The sequence below is a fragment of the Stegodyphus dumicola genome, chromosome 7 (assembly GCF_044657685.1).
Source record: "Stegodyphus dumicola isolate Sdum_Otavi_A_Nest chromosome 7, ASM4465768v1".
Classification (NCBI taxonomy): Eukaryota; Metazoa; Arthropoda; class Arachnida; order Araneae; family Eresidae; genus Stegodyphus; species Stegodyphus dumicola.
In genome coordinates, this window is record NC_140774.1 from 121,531,484 (window position 1) to 121,553,659 (window position 22,176).

The 22,176-nt window shown below is 31.8% G+C and overlaps 2 protein-coding genes across 5 annotated transcripts in view; both read left to right on the forward strand.

The window, feature by feature from the left end:
• The window catches only part of LOC118185907 (maternal embryonic leucine zipper kinase-like), a 139,370-nt gene that overhangs the window by 61,115 nt on the left and 56,079 nt on the right, over positions 1–22,176 (forward strand). For all 4 annotated transcript variants that reach the window (XM_085820771.1, XM_085820772.1, XM_085820769.1 and 1 more), the window contains 2 exons: positions 9,004–9,102; positions 15,281–15,448. In XM_085820771.1, the coding sequence (XP_085676897.1) occupies positions 9,004–9,102; positions 15,281–15,448 (267 nt within the window). The remainder of the gene's footprint in view (positions 1–9,003; positions 9,103–15,280; positions 15,449–22,176) is intronic.
• LOC146996332 (uncharacterized) lies at positions 250–6,972 on the forward strand. Its single transcript, XM_085821332.1, has 4 exons — positions 250–325; positions 4,321–4,604; positions 4,806–5,093; positions 6,952–6,972. The coding sequence occupies exons 1-4, from the start codon at positions 250–252 to the stop codon at positions 6,970–6,972; spliced, it is 669 nt and encodes a 222-aa protein (XP_085677458.1).

Sequence of the window (22,176 nt, forward strand, 5' to 3'; positions counted from 1 at the left end):
TTGTGTTACGTGTTCAATTATTAAAAAAAAAATATTAATCATGTTCATTCAAAGTTACCATTTACTGATAGCTTTGAAGATTGATGTGTGAAGACTAGCGAATTGTATTGTTACAGAATAAGGGAGATTAATTGTTACAGAATACCTTATTTTTTTTGGGGGGGGGAGAGAAATGTGTGGATTAGTTAGTGAACCAATGCCAGTTTACGTGGCATTTCAATGTATATTCATTAAGAGTTTAAATCCAGAATGAGGTCTTTAAGAAGCAAATCATATGCTTTATTAGTAGAAGAAATGATACTTAGAAGAAAGAAAAGATATGAACGTAATGCCTGTGATCTCAAAACCTGGCTTAAGCAAAAGGGAAGGGGAAATCATCTGGTCAAGGTGGTTGTAGAGAGTCAACAGGCAGTAACCAATCAGCATTGATGACAAATAAAAGCTTACTTTCCCCAAATCTAATTTTTGAGAATGGAAAATTGTGCATTTAAATGAAAGTGTCATATTATGCATCAGAGTGCTAGGGAAAATAAGTGTGCATGCAGATAAAAACTTTGTATATTGATATCACAAGCTAAAAATAATATGCATCCAGATTACATACTCAGTAAATTACTGCTGCTTGGTAATTGACCGAGGTCAGTCAGCTGCTAGAGCAAATTCAGAAGTTATTCATAAGAATGGGAATGGACAATAAATTCAAAATTCATTGAAATAATAAGAAGGCATTAATCAATATTAAGAATCATCCTGCCCAAGCAAATAGGCAGCATAATAGCGAAAAACTTATCATACACGATCAAGGGTGTCTTTAGTCTTGAATTTCCTAAAAATGAGAATTTGGGATTTTTACAGGTTTACTTTTACTGCCCACTTCTGATATCTGTGGAACTTTTTCTTTAGATCAAGCAATAATGATGATATCATCTGGATAACACACAAACATGGTATCCATATCCTTCTTGAATTTCGGGAAGTCATTTGAATAGATAATATAGAATAGCAGTTCAAGGAAGTTCCCTACATCAGATACGGTCAGAAACTTTACACACATCTAGCATAAGGATGGTTGCACTGGCTTTATTGCGGAGGGCTGCACCATACAAATCAGTAATCCTAATGAGTGGTGTGTAGTAGATAGGCCTTGCCGGAAACCGTACTGCTTATCTGCTATTAGTTCAAAACATGGCTTCAGTCTGTTGTAAATGATATGTTTGAAAAGCTTTCCCAGTGTCGATAGAAGACTTATCGGCATATAGCTTACAAGATCATCTGGTGGCTTTCCAGGTTTAGTATTAAAAATATGCTTGCATGTTTCCAAGGTTTCTGAAAAAATAAGATCTGGTGAGACATGCATTGAAATACTCGTTAATTTTCTAACAAGGTAGTTTGGGAAGTTCAACATTCTATTAGTGAGTCCATCGCTTCCAGGCACCATTTTGGAATTTGCTCATTTTATAACGTCCATAACTTCATGTGGAGTAGTGAGTTTGATCAAATTATAAGATTGAGTGTCAATCAAATCATTCTTAGACTGAGTCATTGATGTTTTTATCGGAGTTATCCCTGTTTCAGAAGAAATTTAGCTTAAATTGATCATTCAGGTGTTTCGCAAAAGTATCTGATTTCTTCTGGTTGGACTACACCAAACCATCTGTCATTCTGATTAATTGAGAGCTGTGAAAGCTTCATCTGAGATTTCTTAAAAAGTTTTTTAAAGAACCATCATCCAGATTGATGTTATAAATTTTTGAGCTCCGTAACTCATTTCTGTGTTCACCGATAAGAAATTTATTCTGACTTGTGAGTCTATTTATATCTGTTTTAAAAGCAGGTGTCCAATTTTCATTATATTGTTTTCTAAGCCTGTTACACTATGTTATTACATCTCTGATGCTTGCAGGTTAGACAGGGCTCGTACGGTCCTTAAAAGTCCTTAAATTTTTCAAAAATGATTTTTGGTCCTTAAAACTCCTTAATTTTGGTCAAAATGAATAAACGGTCCTTAATTTTGCTCGTTTGACATTTCTTATCATTTCTAATGATTGCCATTCTAAGTGTGAATTGCGATTTCTCATGAATATGGAATTAAAATTACACGGCTTTTAACCAATCTGTTGGCGGATTTGCATTGCAAATGATAAAAAAACAATTAGCTACCCTAGAATGAAAGTATATCGGTGTCTGATTGGCTATTCACCCAATCTTTCGAAACAGGTGTTATCCATAAATTTAGGCAGATTGTGATGAAAGCTTGAAGCCGGAAGTTCTAAGCCATAAATTAATTTTTGATCACCTTCTACGGAGTTTATTCTCTTTTGCACATATATGTATGGGATATCGGGATTATGAGTTTATTTCTGCAGAGGGTGTGTTATCGATTTCGCGGGAAATCTGTTGGCTCCATTTCGATTTTAGGTAGCCAAGGGCAAATTCGGTAACGCTAGCCGAGAAAAAGTGAAGCTCGGAAATACGTTTTGAAGCTTCAATAGACAATTAAGTATTTGGTTTAATCCTATGCACAAGGGATTTGGCGACTTTATGATGAGCAGTAAGGGGATATATACGTAGTTTTAGCGAATTTAAAAAAAAAAAAAAAAAAAAAAAAAAAAAAAAAAAAAACTGCTGTTGATAGTAATGCATTATTTTTGCTAATGGCGATACAATTATTAGTTGAAAACAACTAACTAATTAAATTTTTTTTTATATTTTTAAAGCTGAAAACAACTAATTGAAACTAATTTTCCTGAATTAACTAGACACAAAATTAACTTTCATGAATTACTAAAATTATTGGGTAGAAGTTTAACTGAAAATATACATTCCGTATTATATATATATATTTATACAGATCAAAGTCCGAGGTCGGGACTTCGGCAATCCCAGATTTGAGATTTTTTCGGATATTAGATCATTTTAAACCTACTAAGATGGCACGTAGAAATTATAAAATTGAAAATATGAAATCGTGATTTATGAAATAATGAAGCATTTAGGATTTAAAGGGTAACAAAATTTACAAAAGAAAAGAGCTTAATATTTATATGTTTACTTTATTAAACATTTCTTTCAATGTAAGTTGTTTGATTTGTTTTCTCTGCTAATACTTTAGACTAACACTATAGACATATAATTTCTTGTTCAGTTATTCAGTTCCATTGTTCAAGTCCTGTAATTGCTGTGCCGAGAATTCCGAATAACTTGTCAATCAAAATTTTTTCTATTTCAGTAACCTCTCTGTTACTTTCTTCACTATCGGTAGCTGTATTTTCTGGATTTAGAACCATACTACAGATTTCGCCATCCATTAATTGATTGATAATTGGGGCATTGTCATCACAATGAAAAAGTTCTGTTTAACTTCCCTAAATTCTGCCGCCTGGTGCGGCCATGCAAGCTCTGGCACTGGTTCTGGCTTTATGTGAATAACAAATCAGTTATTCTTAATTCAAATAGCACTAAATATAATTGTTTGTCCTATAAATATCATTAACAAAATCTATTTTTAGCATAAGGAAAGAAATTTCTGTTAAATCTCCCCTTATCAACATTTTAGCGCATTAAACTTAAATCTGTAATCGGATAATACTCTGTTATTTGGCGTCGCTGCATGAGTCATCACTCAAGTTGTCATCTGTTGATAAACATGCGGTGATGAAAGTAAAATACAATAAATAATGATTCACGATTTCGGCATCAAGGATATAAAAGATTAGTTAGTGTAAAATCAACAAATGTTTCAATTTGAGATTATGCCAAGCAGATATGCAGCTATGGAGTCAAATTACTAATCACAGAAATTTATGCTAAAATAATTATTTCTTCAATAATGAGATATTTTATTTAGTGCCAAACTGAGTTTGAGAATCGGGATTTCCGGCATGTTTTTTTTATGATGAGAAAATAAATCTAATGCGCATGCGTAAAGCATACCCCTTCCCTCCAAAAATGCCCTAAAAATTGGTTGGTGGTGGCTTTGAGGTTCATTCCAGATATTGGATGTCCGAATCTCGGACTTTGTACTGTATATATATATATATATTAAAAAATGTATATTTTCAGTATACATTTCTTATTATATATATAGATTTCTTATTATATATATATATGCGATACTTAATTTTACTAATGTCTTGCATGTAATGCCCCTTTTAGGTGCAAAATATCTCTCCCTTCTCAACTGCAGAGTTTCTTCTAACAGTATCATGAATTTTGTCAAGTTAGAAGAACCATCTATTTCAGGAAAAGATGTAACTGCTAATTCAACATCAATAAGTGTAGAAAATAATAAAATCAATTCTTTTCTTTTCAAATCTGAAGTTACAGATGCAGAAATATTGTGGGCTTTCAAGTGCATCAAAAGCCACTATTCTTTTAAATCGTGCGATGATATTGGGCCGTTATTCACTAAAATGTTCCCGGATAGTTCCATTGCAAAACAGTTTTCATGTGGTGAAAAAAAATGTGCTTATATCTGTCATTTTGGTCTTGGCCCTTATTTTAAAACTTTGTTACTAAAGCATTGTAAAAATGCTGACTTTTTTACATTACTATTCGATGAGACTCTTAATCTGACAAATCAAAAGAAGCAACTAGATATTCATGTGAGGTAAGACCATGAAAATAAGGTCAGAACTTAGTACCTTACTTCTGCATTTATAGGGCATGCAACAAGTGAAATTATTTTATCCAAATTTTATGAATGTGTTGAAAAACTAGACTTGTCAAAACTCTTACAAATATCGATGGATGGTCCTGCAGTAAACTGGAAATTTTATGATTTATTGCAACAGGACTTGACAAAGGAATATAACATTCAATGCTTGACATTAGGGACATGTGGTTTACACATCCTTAACATTGCTTTCAAGTATGGGATGTTATCCACTGGCTGGGACATTCCATCATTCTTATCCTCCTTATATTGGATTTTTAAAGATTTTCCTGCAAGACGTGAAGATTTTTTAAGTATATCTGGCTTAAAAAAGCTTCCTGTGAAGTTCTGCATTTACCGATGGTTGCAAAATGTCCCAGCAGTTGAAAGAGCCATTGAAATATGGGATGACTTGCTACTGTACATTAAAAAAGTTGAAGTGGGGAAGTTTAAAAAAAATTCATCGAAATCCGTCTCAAATATTTTGGAAGCAACTAAAGATAAAACATTTCTTATAAAATTTAATTTTTTTTTTGTCTCGTCGAAAATATTATTGCCTTTCCTTGAATATTATCAAAGTGATAAACTTTATGTGATATTATTCCCTTTTTTGCTGGAGATATCTTAAAACTTGTAAATGATTACCTTCAACACTTTAAAATTTTGAAACTAGAATATTCAAAAATAACTAAAGCAGAAAATCTTTATAAATTTAATTTTAATGATCCAAATTGTTATAATGATAAAAGTAAAGTTTATTTGGGATTCATTGCTGAGCAGTTAATGAATGATAAATGCCGCAAGAAGGACAGTTTACAAGCTGAAAGTTTTGCATGAAACAAGGTCAACAATGTGTCTTAACAATGGTATAACACTTAATGTCTAAATATCCAATAAATTATTCTCTTATTCGAAATGCATCTTGTGTAGACCCACGATTGATGGCTAAAAGTCCAGAAAAAGCCCAGAACAAAATGAAAATACTTTTAACGGTATTAATGCCGAGTAAACGTGTTTTACAAGATGATTGTGATGAAATTCTGCTGCAGTTTGGAGAGTTTCTAGACAAAGTAGTTAAAACAAATTTACATGAATTTTCTATTTTTGATCCTCAAAATCTTTCTCTTGACACATTTCTCACTTCTTATTTTCATGATTTTCACTATTCAAAAGTATGGAAAATAGTGAAAATGATTCTTATCTTGTCACATGGACAGGCCTCTGTGGAAAGGGGCTTCTCTGTAAATAAAGCAATTGAAATTGAAAATTTAAGTGACTCATCATACATTTTTCAATGCACAGTATTTGATTACATAAAATTTTCTGGAGGTATTCTTAATATCGAAATTAATAAAGAAATGAGATCAGCAGCAGCTTCTGCAAGGTCTAAATATATACAGTATTTAAAAGAACAAAAATCTTTAACTAACTCTGAAAATTCAAAGAGGAAAAGAAATATTATTGAGCAAGAAATTGATTATATGAAGCAGAAGAAAAAATTTCTTCAAAGGGACATTAAAGATATTAATGAAGAAGCAGATGCTTTAGCAGATGAAGCCGAGACCAGCAGGAACATTGATTTGTTTATCAAACAAAGCAAATGAACTTAGAAGAATAGTTAAAAAAAAGGAAATAGACATAAATAAATTAGATGTTAAAATATCTGAAAAAAATTCAGATTTAAAAAAAGTATAAATGTTTTGTATTTTTTATTGTATAGTTTATTATTGTAGTATCTTTCAAAAAAACCAAGGAAATAAATTGTATGTTTACAAATCTGTTATTTTAATCTGCAAAATATTCTTACATTGTGATTATAATAGTAGTTGACTGTGTTTAAATAAATATCAAATAAGTTAAATAATAATCATGTAAATCTCTAAAATATCTGTGACTGTTATTAGTGTAAAATACAATTATACATGTTTTTCAAGAAATTATGTTCCTAATTTAATGTTATCTACTTCATAACTTGTAAGGAGTTAGTTTAATTTTCAAAATTGTTTTATGTTAAGTATTAAATTGAATTTAATAATAGTGCATAATACACACTTCTGTTAGTTTCTTAAAGTGAAATTAGAAGCATGAAGTCGGTTGTGTGGATAATTGCTTTATTCTATTCGTTTTTTTTTTTTTTTTTTTTTTTTTTCCTGATAGGTCCTTAATTTTTTCTTTGATGGTCCTTAAAAGTCCTTAATTTTCATGTAAGGAAATGTGTACGAACCCTGTTAGAGCCTAAATTACTCCAGAGCTCGGCTCCAGTACTTCTTAATTTTTGGGATAAATCATAATTGTAGGTGGAGCGTACCGGAGCCTAGAATAAGAAGGATCCGGCACTTATTTTATATAACTGAACAACAATTTCAGTAGAAATTTGGTCTCGAAAATTTTATTTTTTGCAATAAAATTATATTAAAAATCGCTGATTAAATTTTAGTTTATCTCTTTACATTTTATTTAATTTTAATTATTTAATTACTTAAATCTTTAATTATTTAAATAAATAATAATTAATAATTTTTTATTAAATTAAATAATAATCATGAAATAATAATCAATAAATATTTATTATTAATATTGATTAAATAATTAATAATTACTTTGATGATAATTAACTATTTAATTTTAAATCATTAATGATTTTAATAGTCATTTTATTTATCTATTTACTTTTGTTCCTCTTTGCTGATGGTCTTCCATAGGGCTCTGATACTTCTAATTTTAGAAATTAAGCCCTGTTGCAGGTAGATTACAATACTGATCTCTGAGCAATTGTTAATAATGGACATAGCTTTCTGCTGGAAATCCTTGAATTTTTTTTAGTAAAATTTTGAACTGTGGCGCTAATATCATTTTCAGCATCAAAATATCTACTTCCAATCTAAATCCAATAAATAAAATATCTAAATCCAATAAATGAATGTAAAATATATATGGAATGTATAATGATGCTGTGCCCTTTAAACTTTGTGTTCAGGCACTTTTTAGATACAGTATTTAGGTCCTTGACGTTAATACCTAATACAGTAACATAAATAATTCTTTATGAAGTAAGATTGCACCAAAAAAGCCAAAACATTTTTACCACCTACTCAATAACGCATTGTGTGACCTTTGTCCTGTAAAATAGTTTCAACTTGCATTGGCATGAATGCCACAAGTTCTTGATACATGACTGGAAAGAAGTTGTACCAAATGTATAAGCAGCAGTCATGCACAATTTGAACTTTAGGATATGGGGTGTTGTCCTGCTATAAGTTTCCATTTCCAGTTGTGAAGACAGATGCTATGTAAGGGTGCAGCTGATCCACAGTTATGCTCAGATAGTCTGCAACATTCATGGCCTGTTGTACTACAACTAAGGGTCCCAGAACTGGTTATTAGAACATCCTCAAAGCATAATACCACTACCAGCTTATGTACGACCTGCTGTATGGGGGGAGCAACTGTTAGCCTGAAAGACAGTATGCCCTGACACGACCATAAGTGTGATGCGTGACACTTATCCATGGTCTTCCACTTATCCATGGTTCAGTCTCGATGTTTCTGGCCCCACTGTAGGCGTAGTTGACAGTTACGCTTGGTCAACAGAGCCACAATGAATGGGACATCTGCTTCACAGTCTCATATCCAACAGTGTCTGCTGAACAGTGTGTTCCGAAACACTTGCACTTGGACTTGCGTTGTATTGCGCTGAGCCACTGTCTGGTGCCAAGCGGGACATTCTTTGACATCCTTTTTCTTTAATGATGCATGGATGTCCAATACTTTGGCATCTACTGCTGATTTCACTGTCATTTATTCACTTAGCATAAATACTTACAATGGTAGATTGTGAACAACCTACCAGTCGTTTAGCTTCAGAGATACTCATTCCAAGTCTTTGACTCATCAGTGTATATGGTAAAACATGTGGTATCATTTTGTCCAACCTTTTCTCTAGACCTGCTCCTCGTGCCCCCCCCCCAAAAAAAATATTTTCCTACCAATTATCCCCCAGATAATCTGCGGAAGGCCACTTTCAAAGAGCCTGAAGTGGGACATAATTTTTCTATGGTGATAGGATTTTGTAAACCAAAAGAGAAATATATATATATATATATATATATATATATATTCCTCTTTTTAAGAAAATTATGATCTAAACAACAATTTTAAATTCTGAAAAAGTTTTTATGCGAATTGGCAAAAATTTTTTATACATACAAATTTGCTTTGAAAAAATATATATTTTTCATATGCTATTACTTTTGTGTTCTTTTTTGTAAATTTTGTTTGCATTTCCTTATTTTCATATGGCTATAAGTAATAGTAAAATTTTTTCCTTAAATCGAATGCATGTATTTTAGGTTGATATTTGGAGCATGGGAGTTTTGCTTTATGCTCTCTTGTGCGGTTTTCTTCCTTTTGATGATGAAAATGTGTCAAAGTTGTATAAAAAAATTCATGTAAGTACAATTTTTAATTTTCCTTTTTTGTTTTAGTATTATGCAACAATGCTTTCATTGGTATGGTTTTGAGATACTTATTGCTTTATTAAATCGATAATTTGGTGTTTATTTATTGTAATGAATTGATTTAATTAAATATAGTTTTTTTATCTGCATTGATTTAATTTTTTAAATACAGTCAAAAGTTATTAATTCGGACACCCATAATCCGGACCTCAAAGCTAAAAACTTTCTGCGCATGCGCTGCGTTGCCACATGTGCATAGGCATTTACGCATGCACGTAAGACCTTTACGCATTCACGACTGCGCAAGTGCAGAATACGTTTTCGCGTACGCGTTTTATGCATATCGGACAGTATAAGCTAAAATTATCTAATTATCTATTTCAGTTAATGTTGATGATTGCGTTCTTCCGTAATCTTCAAATTGGCTTATTATTTTTTGCAGACTGTAAGAGCAATTTTATAAAAGTAAACTTGAACTTTCGATTATGTCAAATAGAATTTCCGACGCTGGAGCTCCCAAAGGATCTACAAAACGAAAATATGTTTCGATGTCCATCAAACAAAAAGTGGAATTGCTGCAAAAAATGGATAAAGACATGAAGAAGGTAACAGAGAGGTTAGTGAAAACGAAAAAATTTCGATTGACAAGTTAGTCGGTATTCTCGGCAAAGAAATTACGGGACTTGAACAGCGGAACTTTGTAACTGAACAAGAAATTATGTCTGTTTTTTGAATTAAAGAGAAAGTATTATCACACAAAACAAAGCAACTTAAACAACTTATATTGAAAGAAATGTTTAATAAAGTAAACAAATAAATATTAAGCTTTTTTTTTTTTTTTTTTTTTTTTTTTTTTGTAAATTTTGATACCCTTTAGATCATAATTGTTCTTTATTTCATAAATTACGGTTTCATATTTTTAATTTTAGAATTTCTGCATGCCATCTTACGAGATTTAAACTGATGATCGATAATCCGGAATCGCCAAAATCCCGACGAGACCGGATTAACGACTTTTGACTGTATTTTATTTTCTTATTAATTTAAGCAGTGAAGAAAAAAACAAAATGAAGTGATTTTTTGAATGACAAGCAGATTTTTGTAATAAAATTTCATTTAATGTTATTTTAACTCTGAATTTATTTTACTGTAAAATGTTGTCATGTGTAATTTACTAGATGATTATAAAACATTTTGTGTTAATGTAACTTTAATTTCTTTTAAGGTAACTAAATTCTCATAGTGTTTCTATAGTTTTGCTTTGTGGGCATAACATAACAAACATTACATTTTTTTTTCAGTTGTTATGTACTTTAGAAATTTTTATTTCAAAAGAAAAAGAATCATTTGGCGCACAATGAACTGCAGGGTTCGTACGGTCCTTAAGAGTCCTTAGAATTTTTGGAATCGATTTTTGGTCCTTAAAAGTCCTTAATTTTGGCCAAAATCAGTAGAAGGTCCTTAATTTTAATCATCTGAAATTTCTGTGTGTTTTTACGACTGCCATTTTGAGTGTGAAATAGCATTTTGAAGGAATAGTTTTGGCAAATCACTGACATACTGTATATAGTTATCTTTTGAATGAGTTCATGGGTCATAATTTGTTTCTATTTTTAATACTATAAATGATGGGATACTTGAATTTCTAAGCAAGAAGTGAAACATAAGCATTTCGAAATTAATTTTTTCTAATAAAGAGGTCTTAAACAACTTTTCACTTTTGGGGATGGAATTCTTTTATTAAACGTTTCTAAATTTGACATTTCTATAGAAAATTTTTAATTCCGAGATCTGAGAATTTTTCGACGATTTTGTTTTAAACATCGTAACATTGATAAATTTCATTAAAATAATGGTAATATATTTAAATTATGTTTAAAATTTATTTAAATTATTTTATATTTAGTATATTTAAATTCTGTTTTAAGCATTTTTTATTTTTCGCTGTCATTTTTTATTTTTCATTTTAACAACTTATACAATATTTTGAATCTGAAAAATAAACAAGGTATAATGCTATAAAGCACAACAGCGAAACAGCTCTTAGCAAAAGCAGAATTAGCTATGTAATTAATTAAAAATGTGTTCCTTTTAATTTTTTCATAATAAAAGTTTTTCTCATGCAATTGTCTCAGAATATTCAAAATTCTCAGAATATGCATCAGTTTTTCTCTATAATGTTCTCCTTTTTTTTTCCAAAATATTTCTGGCTTTTTGCTGTTACAGAATTGGTAGGGATAATTTTTCTTTAGGATTTTAGACATTGCAGCTTGGAAAGTTTAGAACGATTTGAAGGTAAGATTTGTAGACACACGATTCTAGAAGATTCGCGAAATATGTGACAAAATGAAAAATGTCTCTTTGGTATCAACACGTAATGGATGGATTTTACATAAAGTTTGTGATGAATTTCTTACTTTTTGGAGAACATCTGGAAGAATAATGAAAACGTAATATTTAAATGTTTTACTTCTGATACTAGAATCTTTTTCTTAACATGTTTATCTTGCCTTTATTTTCTCTACTTTTCACTAAACACAAGCATGGAAATATCCAAAATGATTCTAATCTTATCACATGGGCAGGCATTATACAAAGGGATTTTTTTTATTAATAAAGAAATTGAAAACTTACAAGTTAAAAGATTCATCTAACGTGTCTTAATGCATCATACACAAAGCTGGCACTAGGCATTTTCCCACCTGATGCAGTCTCTGTGGATTCTAAATTCTGCTGTTTAGTGCCTTTCTAATTTCTGCTTCCAATGCCTGCTCTAAATTGTAAAAGTTTTTCCATTTCTAGATTTTATTGTTCGGTGTGTCACTAAATTCTAAAATTTCTCCCACACCAGCTCTGTAATCAGCCTTTACGATGTATGTTTCATATTTCTTCTGAATGTTTATATTACTAAAGAAATAAAATTAGTCACTTTTTTATACATTCTAAATGCATTTAATGTTTTTTAGAATATCAGAAATCTTTAATTAAAATCCAAAAAATCTAAAATGGAAAGGAAATGTGTTGAAGAAAGAAACTGAATATATAAAGAAAATTATTCTTCAAAGATATGTGCAGTTATTATTATGCAAATTACCCAATTGTTTATTATTTCAGCCTTTACTATAATTTCCCATTTCTATTTCCTCATATAATAGAGTTACTGAGCCAGATTAAATTTAAATTAAATTGTATAATCTTTGACCATTAGTCTGCATTTTTAGTTTGAATTTGACTGTTCTTGTTTAATTACGTCACCGTTAGCTGTAATTGATTTGTTAGCATCAGAACATGGCTTTATGTTCGAAGTTCTTTTTAAATAAGAGGCTTATTTAAACCTTTGTATTTGATATTGTAGCTACTTTCAGCCATAACGATAATTTGCTTCACGTCTGTCAGGGGTTTTGGACTATTTAACTTTTACCAGATCAAGTAAATCATCATAGGTACATTGTGGAGAGGTTGACAAGTTAGGAGATAAAGCACTCAGAAACTAGCAAGAGCAACTGGTTTTCATGTTGAGACGAATTTCTAAGTGTTAGAAAAGATGCTTAAAGAGAAGGAAATCTATATAAACTTCCCAAAATGTTCGGGAAGGCTTCAAATTAAAATGATGGATAAATATTTTGTTGAGTCTTGTTGTTGGCAAACCTACAAAACCTGACAAGTTTATGTTACAAAACATAAAAGTTTTGTAGCCTTTAATGTGTTTTTATCCTAATATCGTTCAAGATTCAATGTCATAAATTACATGTATTTTAAACTGTGAAATTTTATTAGATTTTAATAGGGCTTTTTTAACAAATATTGTTAAAAAATAATATTTAATAGTGGCCCTGTAAATCTATAATGACTAAGGTTATCTAACTACCTAATTTAATTATTTATAAGTAACTGCTTAGCCTTAAAAATTATCTCTACATATTAAAGCGAGTTTTTGCCTTTCATTAACTGTTATTGCCTTACTGTGGTCACAAGATAAAACACAAAAATGTAAAAATTCAAGTAAAACTTATTCTTTTCGTCTAGTGAGACTTAAAATAATGTAAAACAACTTATCACTTCTGGTGCTTTGATGGCTTATTGGAACCTTAAAGTATAATTTAGATTAAAATAAAATTTTGTAGTCTTTGACTACTAGTCCACATTTTTAGTTTTAATTTGACTGTTCCTGTTTAATTACATCACGCCAAACTGTAGTTGATTTTGTTACATACCTTTATGTTCTGTGTTCTTTTCAATCGGAGGTTTATTTAAACCTGTATCTGATGTGTAACGTGTATACAAGCCAGTTCCCTCAGAAAGTCCTCCACGAAGGCATCCCTTCCCTTAGGTAGATAGCCCTCGAGACTTTGCCGTAATCACATTAACCAAACTAAACCTTTTTCTTTGTAGTTACTTTCAGGCACAGCAATAATTTGCTTCATGTCTGTCAGGGGTTTGGAATCTTTTGCCTTTTACCAGATCAAGTAAAACCTCATTGGTACATTGTCAAGAGATTGAAAAGTTGGGAGATGAAGCACTCAGAAACTGATGTGAAGATTGGTTTGTGTATTGAAACAAATTTCTAATTGTTAAAAAAAGATGTTTAAAGAGAAGGAGATTGGTATAAATTAGCCAAAATGTCTGGAGAAGATTCAAATTAAAAAGATGCATAAGTACTTTGTTCTGTGTTATTGCTACAAAACATTCCTACTATTGTTTAATAATCAATGTCATAAATTATGTGTATTTTAAATTGTGAAATGTTACTAGATTGTTATTTTAATAGTGCTTTTTTAACAAATATTTTTTTTAAATAAGTATAATTTAGTAGTGGCCATGTAAATCTATAAGGACTATCAAATTAACTTATTTAATTATCTGTAAATAACTGCTCACCCTTCAAAATTATCTCTGCATATTAAAGTGAGTTATTACCTTTCATTAAGCCTTACTGTGATCACAAGATAGAGCACAAAAATGTAAAATTCATGTAAAACTTATTTTTTACATCTAGTGAGACTTAAAATCATATAGAACAACTTATCACCTCTCATGCTTTAGTGGCTTATTGAAACCTTAAAGTATATTAACTGAGTTATAACCCCTGGAACACGAAGTTATGACACTAACTGTGTCAGGCAGACAGAGCACAACTAACTTTCAAAACTTGCTAACCATGCTTACATCAGGCTTTTAGGTTTGTTCTGATCAGCAGGTCTGGCTTTAGGCATGGCAGCAGTAGCAACAGCCAGTCTTTTGTTATGAATTATTCTGATTATGATTCTGCTTCTTATTTTAACCTATACTGTTTGATATAAAATCCACCTGCTATTTACTAAACCTGTAGACTGAGCTAGTCCAACTATTATAAGTGTAAAATGTTTAATGCTACTTGATATTATAAAGTTGATTTTATTCTCAAATTTGTTTTATAATTATGTTTAATAATAATGCATCCTACTTATGGATTTATTTTATTCTTAGGATGGTATTACATAAGTGAATTCAGGCATAGATGTATCTTTAATTGAATTTATTCAGTTCCTATTTAGTGATAGGTCCTTAATTTTTTTTTTTTTTTTTTTTCATTAATGGTCCTTAAAAGTCCTTAATTTCCGTGTGCAGAAATGTGTATGAAGTCTGTTATAGGTTTGATTTAAGGTTGATCTGGAACAACCCCATTTGGATCCTGCAAAAATCTTCAGAAGAGACAGTCTTTTCTTATACCTGACTAATCATGTCTTCAATATGTGAATTCCACAAAAGATTTCTGTCAGAATTTCTGTAAAAAATAAAATAATAATAATAATAATAATAATAATAATAATAATAATAAAGAAAAAAAATAAATAAAATAAGGTTTGTGAAAAATAGATTCATGCATTTTCAAATATTTTTTGTGAGAAATGGAGAATAAAAATAGGTGAAAAAACTGCTTTATGATAATCTTAAACTAATTTATGTGTGTATCTGTTTATAATATCATCACTATTAAATGTTTTTGTCTTTGCAAAAAGTTCTAAGTTATAGTTTTCTTGTTCATTATATTTTTTTATTGTCATTAAAATGATCAAATAAATGCACAGGTCTTATTTATAGGTAAATATATATTAAATTTTATCTTCTGCAATTTTAAAACAGTTTTGAGAACTAAAATTTGATCTTAATTTTAAACTTGCTTTTACAGAAAGGGAAGTATTTTTGCCCTTTATGGCTTTCAGATGAAAGCAAAGCCATTTTATCCGCCATGTTACAAGTTGATCCATCAAAGAGGATATCCATTGAAGGTTTGAAAGTTCATCCGTGGGTCCTTAAAGGTTATGATGTTCCAGTAGATTGGAATGTATCAAAGCAGGTTGGAACTTTTGATGTTTAGATATAAATTTATCTTAACAGAATAATGTTTTATACTGAATTTGTAATTCATTAGTTTGTTTCAAGAAAGGGATTACAACAGACTACTGCTATTGTTATTTAATAAGATGTACAAATTATGTTTGATGAATAATGATTCCCACCTCACTGATAAGTTAAACTATAAATTTTTCTTTCTTCATTAGGAAGAAGATTGCTGTGAGTTTAAAAAATGGAAACATGGTTGCTGCTAATTAAAAATTATATTAATGCATTTTACATTGATATATGTCTGTGTGTGTGTAAAATAATCAAGCAAGATGGTAATAAACATATAAACATGTTTTTACAATATGCTTATAACTGCTGTTGGTACAGGTAGTGGATGCACGTACAATTAAAAATAATTAAAAGATGATTACATGACATTCAGTATAATAGCCCTCCATTCAGATCAAATTAAAAAGATTTCAAATTTGATCAAAATGACAGTGAAAAAAATTTATTCTTAAATTTCATGCCAATAAAAACAAAATTGAAATAAAGCAATGTGCAGGGAATCCTTAAAGCATGTGACACCACAATAAAATTGAATATAATATCAAGAAATTTGTGTACTTCTCTTATGTATATACTTTTCTTCAATAGTAGAGACATTAGGTTATTTTGAAGCAGGAGACATGAAAAATGAGCAATGTCCACACCAGGACTCAAACAACGAACCTCTTGAATAGGTATCAAGTGTAGTGGCCATTACACCATGAAGGCATGCTTAAGAAGGCGGGAGAAATGTCTTATATACTTCCCGTTTTAAAGGGTGACTGGGGATTAGGTAACCCAATTACCAAATCATGGTGATGGAGAATCATCATCCACCACCCTTTTAGTTCGGGTGCCACTGTAGAGACATTAGGCTATTTCAAAGTAGGAGACATGAAAAATGAGCAATGTCCTGCCCGGGACTCAAAACCTCTGACCCCTCGAATACGCGCCGAGCGTGCTGGTCATTATACCACGAGCACATGCTAAGAAGGTGGAAGAAATACCTTATACAATATCAGTCTTTCTGATAATCAGGTATACTTTTCTTTTCTTGACATTTATGGATTCAACATAACACCCAGTAAAGTATAGTGTAATGAAAGTAATAGAAACAAAAAATAGGAGCCAGGATTTTTTTTAGGAGGCATAATAATATGTTATATTTCTAATAATTTATGGTGAATATAAAGTATTTGCTGTTCCTGATTAACTAAGGTAGCACCAGCAAAGATTATGTTGCAGAGGGGAAAAATCAAAATAAGCTTTGAATTCCTTTTCATTTTTCCAACTTTAGTTAATTAGTAATTTATATTCTAAAGCATTTTCATATTAGCTTCATTCACCAGTAGATGTGAGTAATATATTTATTATGATTATTAAAATCCGTGCATATTTCTAGTAACATAGTGTAGAGAGCTTTTTGGATATCCCTCAGTAACAGGATTGAAATATGAATTTCTTGATGACCTGTGAAAATTATTAAACCCTTAACTGCCGCGGGCGTATATATACGCCTTGCTCAGCCGATGCGTTAACTGCCCCAGATGCGCAGCCGATGCATTAACTTTGCGAATAATTTTAGGTGTAGCAGCGCAAAGCAAATGATAGCAGTTTGGAAGGACGTATATATACGCCTGGGGCAGTTAACGCATCGGCTGAGCAAGGTGTATATATACGCCCGCGGCAGTTAAGGGGTTAATTAATTTACCAGCTTATATATGCAGGACTGAATAGCAAACAACCAAGCAAACTTTTATACAGTGGAACCTCGATAAGTTCGAACAAGTTTAATTCGTTCCAGCATTGAGCTCGTATAGCGAATTTCTTGTATCTAGATACAAACTTCCCTACTAAAAACAATGGAAATCCAATTAATCCGTTCCAAACCCCCAAAAATATCAACATAAAAATCAGTTTTTCTAATAAATAACACTTTTAACATAACCGTAGTTTACCTTTATTGATAGCTTCTGACACCGACTTTTAACTGCTTCTTGTTACTAATTCAGAAGTCAAACAACAAAAATCAGCGTTATATTTACAAAATTTTCACAGGACTAGTTTCGATGGTTTTACCGAACCACGATCCTCAGCTGCAAAACCGCAAATGAACAAGATAGGAAATAACGATTAGATAAGATAAGAAAGTCTGGACAAGAATAAGCAAGTGGCAGCATCTGTTGGTGAAACCAGAACTAAAACATAATTTCTTTAAAGGCCGAAGGCAAATATGGATTGGAATTAGGATCGTTAACTAGAACAGAAAGATTTTTATGAATGTGAAATGCCTCTAGAAAATCCAGTTCTCCAATGGAAGATGTTTTTTGAATAATTTGGGCAGCAGAAAAATTGAACGTGTGATTTTCGGACCAACAATGTTGAGCAACAGAAGACTTCTGTGTTCCCTTTTTTCTAACATATGCCTCATGTTCCTTGACGCGAAATTTTAAGGCTCTCTTAGTTTGGCCAATGTAAATTAAACCACACTGGCAAGGAATCCTATAAATACCCCAGGAATTCATATCCGGAATGGGGTCCTTGAGTATGGAACTTGGAATTTTATTGATGGGAGAATAAACAACCCAAAAGTTAAATTTCTCCAAAATATGTGCAACTTTATAGCTAATTGATGAAAAGAAGGGAATGACAACAGAATTTTTATAATTTCCTAAAACAAGAGTGTGTCTTTTAGTGTGTTGAGATGAGAAAAGGCACACTCTTGTTTTAGGAGATTATAAAAATTCTGTTGTCATTCCCTTCTTTCCATCAATTAGCTATAAAGTTGCACATATTTTGGAGAAATTTAACTTTTGGGTTGTTTATTCTCCCATCAATAAAATTCCAAGTTCCATACTCAAGGACCCCCATTCCGGATATGAATTCCAGGGGTATTTATAGGATTCCTTGCCAGTGTGGTTTAATTTACATTTGCCAAACTAAGAGAGCCTTAAAATTTCGCGTCAAGGAACATGAGGCATATGTTAGAAAAAAGGAAACACAGAAGTCTTCTGTTGCTCAACATTGTTGGTCCGAAAATCACACGTTCAATTTTTCTGTCGCCCAAATTATTCAAAAAACATCTTCCATTGGAGAACTGGATTTTCTAGAGGCATTTCACATTCATAAAAATCTTTCTGTTCTAGTTAACGATCCTAATTCCAATCCATATTTGCCTTCGGCCTTTAAAGAAATTATGTTTTAGTTCTGGTTTCACCAACAGATGCCGCCACTTGCTTATTCTTGTCCAGGCTTTCTTATCTTATCTAATCGTTATTTACTATCTTATTCATTTGCGGTTTTGCAGCTGAGGATGGTGGTTCGGTAAAACCATTGAAACTAGTCTTGTGAAAATTTTGTAAATATAACACTGAATTTTGTTGTTTGACTTCTGAATTAGTATTTATTCAGCGTGTTTATTGTGTTTTAATTACTTCTTGTTAATCCACATCAACAACAGCTTCTCAACATCTTCTAGGAGTTTTGGACGGTGCTTGGAAGTAACGGTAACTCCTTTGGCTGCATCACGTTTCTTAATTTCTTCCTCTTTTTTCAGAATAGTGCAGATCTTTGATGTCGAAAGGCCGTAAGTCTTCGCCAATTCTGTCACTCTTACACCATGCTTATTTATGATTTCTTTCTTAATTTCAGCGGCCATGGCTTCTTTATTTTTCTTTTCAGCACTATCTGAAGCAACAGTCTTCTTATAGAGCCTTTCGGCTTAACTAATGGTACTACTAGAGTTGCCCATTCTGATGTTTCAACCTTTTTGATTATACTTTCCTTTTCCAAGTGATCAGCTTCTTCATCTTTCTAGCTTTTTAACGCAAATTTCACTTGACTAACTTTACAAATTTTTGGTGAAGCATTTGGTTTTAATTCATGTTTAACCTCATAATTTTTTATCTCCCCTAATTTTCCATCAAAAATTCTTTATATTCTTCCAAAATTTATTTAAACTACTCTTTTAAGAGACAGAAATTGACTTTATTGAGATCCAATCTAAATTTATTTCTGAAAGCCATTTACGATCAAATATTGTATTAAGGTTTTCTTTAACGATGTAAAGGTTTAAGTTTTTATTTTGACCTTTATATTCTACATTAACTGTAGTACATCCTAAAGGTATCGGTTTTTCTCCATTATACTTTTTAAATACCGGACTTGTATTTTGAATTTTCTTTTTCAAAATTTGCTGATACTGCACCTCCCATATCCAGTTCCATAGCTACCGGTTTTCCTTCTATGTTCACTTAGACCATTATGGGCGGGTTCCTATTTTTCACCTCACTGAAATTTGTGCTGTGTGTAGAAACTGTGGTTTCCTTTGCTACATGTAACTATTTGTGTTTTGCTTTCATTCTTTCAACATTTTTAGTGTTATAGCATGCTCTTTCAATGTGCCCGATTTTTTTACAAAATCTGCAGATACAGATGTCTCTGTCTTAAATTTACAAGAATTTCTGTCGTGGTCAGTTCCTGTACATTGCGAACACTTTTTGTCTTTAGCACTCTTAGCTGAGAAATTTTGTCTTTCAAACTTTTGTTTTTGAGAGACCGACTTAGATTTACCTTTATTCCTGGCACTAAATTCCTTAATTTCCACTTGTTTTTCCAATTATTTCATTTTCACCTTTTAATACTTTTTCCATTGCAAAAGCTATTTTTAAAGTGTCATCTAGACTGATATCATCCTGCTACCTCTTAGCCCACTAACAAATACACCCCGCAACATCGTATTCAACATGTTCTGATCGTAAACACACAGTATGGCAAGTGACCATAACTCTGCCATATACATGCTAATTGTTTCCTCCTCATGCTGCTTTCAATTTCAAAATACATGCCTGCTAGGAATTATAAGTGGCTTACGATTTAAATGATTTCTCAGTGTTGTTTTTAACACATCATAATCCATATCGGAAGGATTATCAGGAGCCAGCAATTTTTTAAAAGACTGTCCTTTTTTCTGGACATACTGGAAATCAGTACTTTCTCACGCTTGTCCTATGAAACATTTTGTATATCTAAATAACTTTCGAACCTTTCTAAAAATGAATCAAACTAATCTTCATGTTCATTATATTTTTAAAGTTGAACAGAAAGTTTAGAATTATCTATTGATTGAGTAATAACTGAAGTAAGTTTCTTTGTCAGAGCTTTATTTTGCTCTGTTAGCTCAGTTACGAGCTGCTCCACGGTGGATCCTCCATAAAAAAATAATTATAAAAGTTTTACCTTGCAGTCTTTGGGGAAGTTCCTAAAACACTAGTACTCGTAATAGCGATAAAGCATGTCGCAAAAGCACTTTTATTATTTTAAAAAATAACACATCCTTTGTCGCCAGGTTTACTATGCCTTTAGTGGGTCATTATTTCACAAGACACTGTATTTAATTATATTAACTTTATTATATACAAAACTCATCATTACTCGCATACACACGTACACTCCTACTACTGGCTATTTCCAGTCTCATTTCGGATTTGCAATAACTTCACGCGCTTGCGATGCTTGGCACTGTGCCAGCTTTAAATTCAATTACGATTAAGTTCTGAATACACCACAGATAATACCATGGCAATTCCACCAGATACAAGGCATGAACCTTTTGTAAGTCAAATTGCACTTTGCGATGCTGTCGATGGGCTCACTGGGCGCAGACCAACTCCTTTTTTGGCCAGTGTTGTTGAAGTAAATCCACTTTTCATCACAAGTAACAATCTGGTTCAGAGTTTTGTCCTTGCATTGATATTCGAGCAGATTGGTGCAAGCTCAAACACGTCTGTTCTTATCTGCTTGAGTCGGTTAATGTGGCATAGCATCACTAATGGACATTGTACTAATGTCTAACTCTTTAGCAAGCTTTCGAGTGGTTGCATACTGATCTTCTTCCACAAGCTCTCACACGCGGGCCTCATCAACATCAATATGCCGGCCAGTGTGCTCTGTTTCTTGAAAGTTTCTTTGTTTTTGAACTTGCTGTACCAAACTTTCACAGTTCTGTATGATACAACATTAGTACTTAAAGCTATACACGTGATTTGGTGACATTTTGTAGCTGACTTTTTGCAACAGAAGTGGAAGTAAGTGATAGTTCTAATCTGGTAGCATGATAGTTCCATAAATTTCAAGACACAGTGCTCTAAAGCAAGTCTTTTTCTTTCAAATGCCAAAAATCATTTGACAAAAATGATTAAACACACCAATGTGAACTGTTTACACAGACGATATTCGCAGTTGCGGGAAACTTTTGTTAAAACCCGATATAGTGGTTATGCATGTCCTCTCTTATAAGAAATTCATTAAGCTGGTTATTAATTTGATTAAGGATGGGTTAGAGCAGGGATTCTCAACCTTTTTCTTGCATCATCGTCTTAAGGAATGATTTTCTTCATTAACCCTCCCTTACATTTTTCTCTTTGATATACAAAACTTAGCATATCCATGTGTTTGGAATAAAACTTTGTATGGTATTGCTTTATAACAATAAACAATTAATTAATTTTTTTATGTAATCCGTGGAATCTTGATTATGGGGATCAATTTCTGATGCATATTTGGCTATCAACCCACAATCCACCCCTTTATCATCACTGACACCCAGGGGTCAGTACTGAACCTGTTAGAAACCCTGGGTCAGAGGATGTGCCTGGATTAGCCAAAGCCTTAAGCATCAGTTGTGATGTA

What these genes read in the sequence shown, in the direction of transcription:
- LOC146996332 (XM_085821332.1), top strand. Translation starts at nt 250, where the DNA reads ATGAGGTCTTTAAGAAGCAAATCATATGCTTTATTAGTAGAAGAAATG. An exon ending in AAGAAAGAAAAGATATGAAC is followed by an intron (nt 326 to 4,320) that starts GTAATGCCTGTG and finishes TCAAATCTGAAG; the next exon opens with TTACAGATGCAGAAATATTG. An exon ending in TGTACATTAAAAAAGTTGAA is followed by an intron (nt 5,094 to 6,951) that starts GTGGGGAAGTTT and finishes TCATAATTGTAG; the next exon opens with GTGGAGCGTACCGGAGCCTA.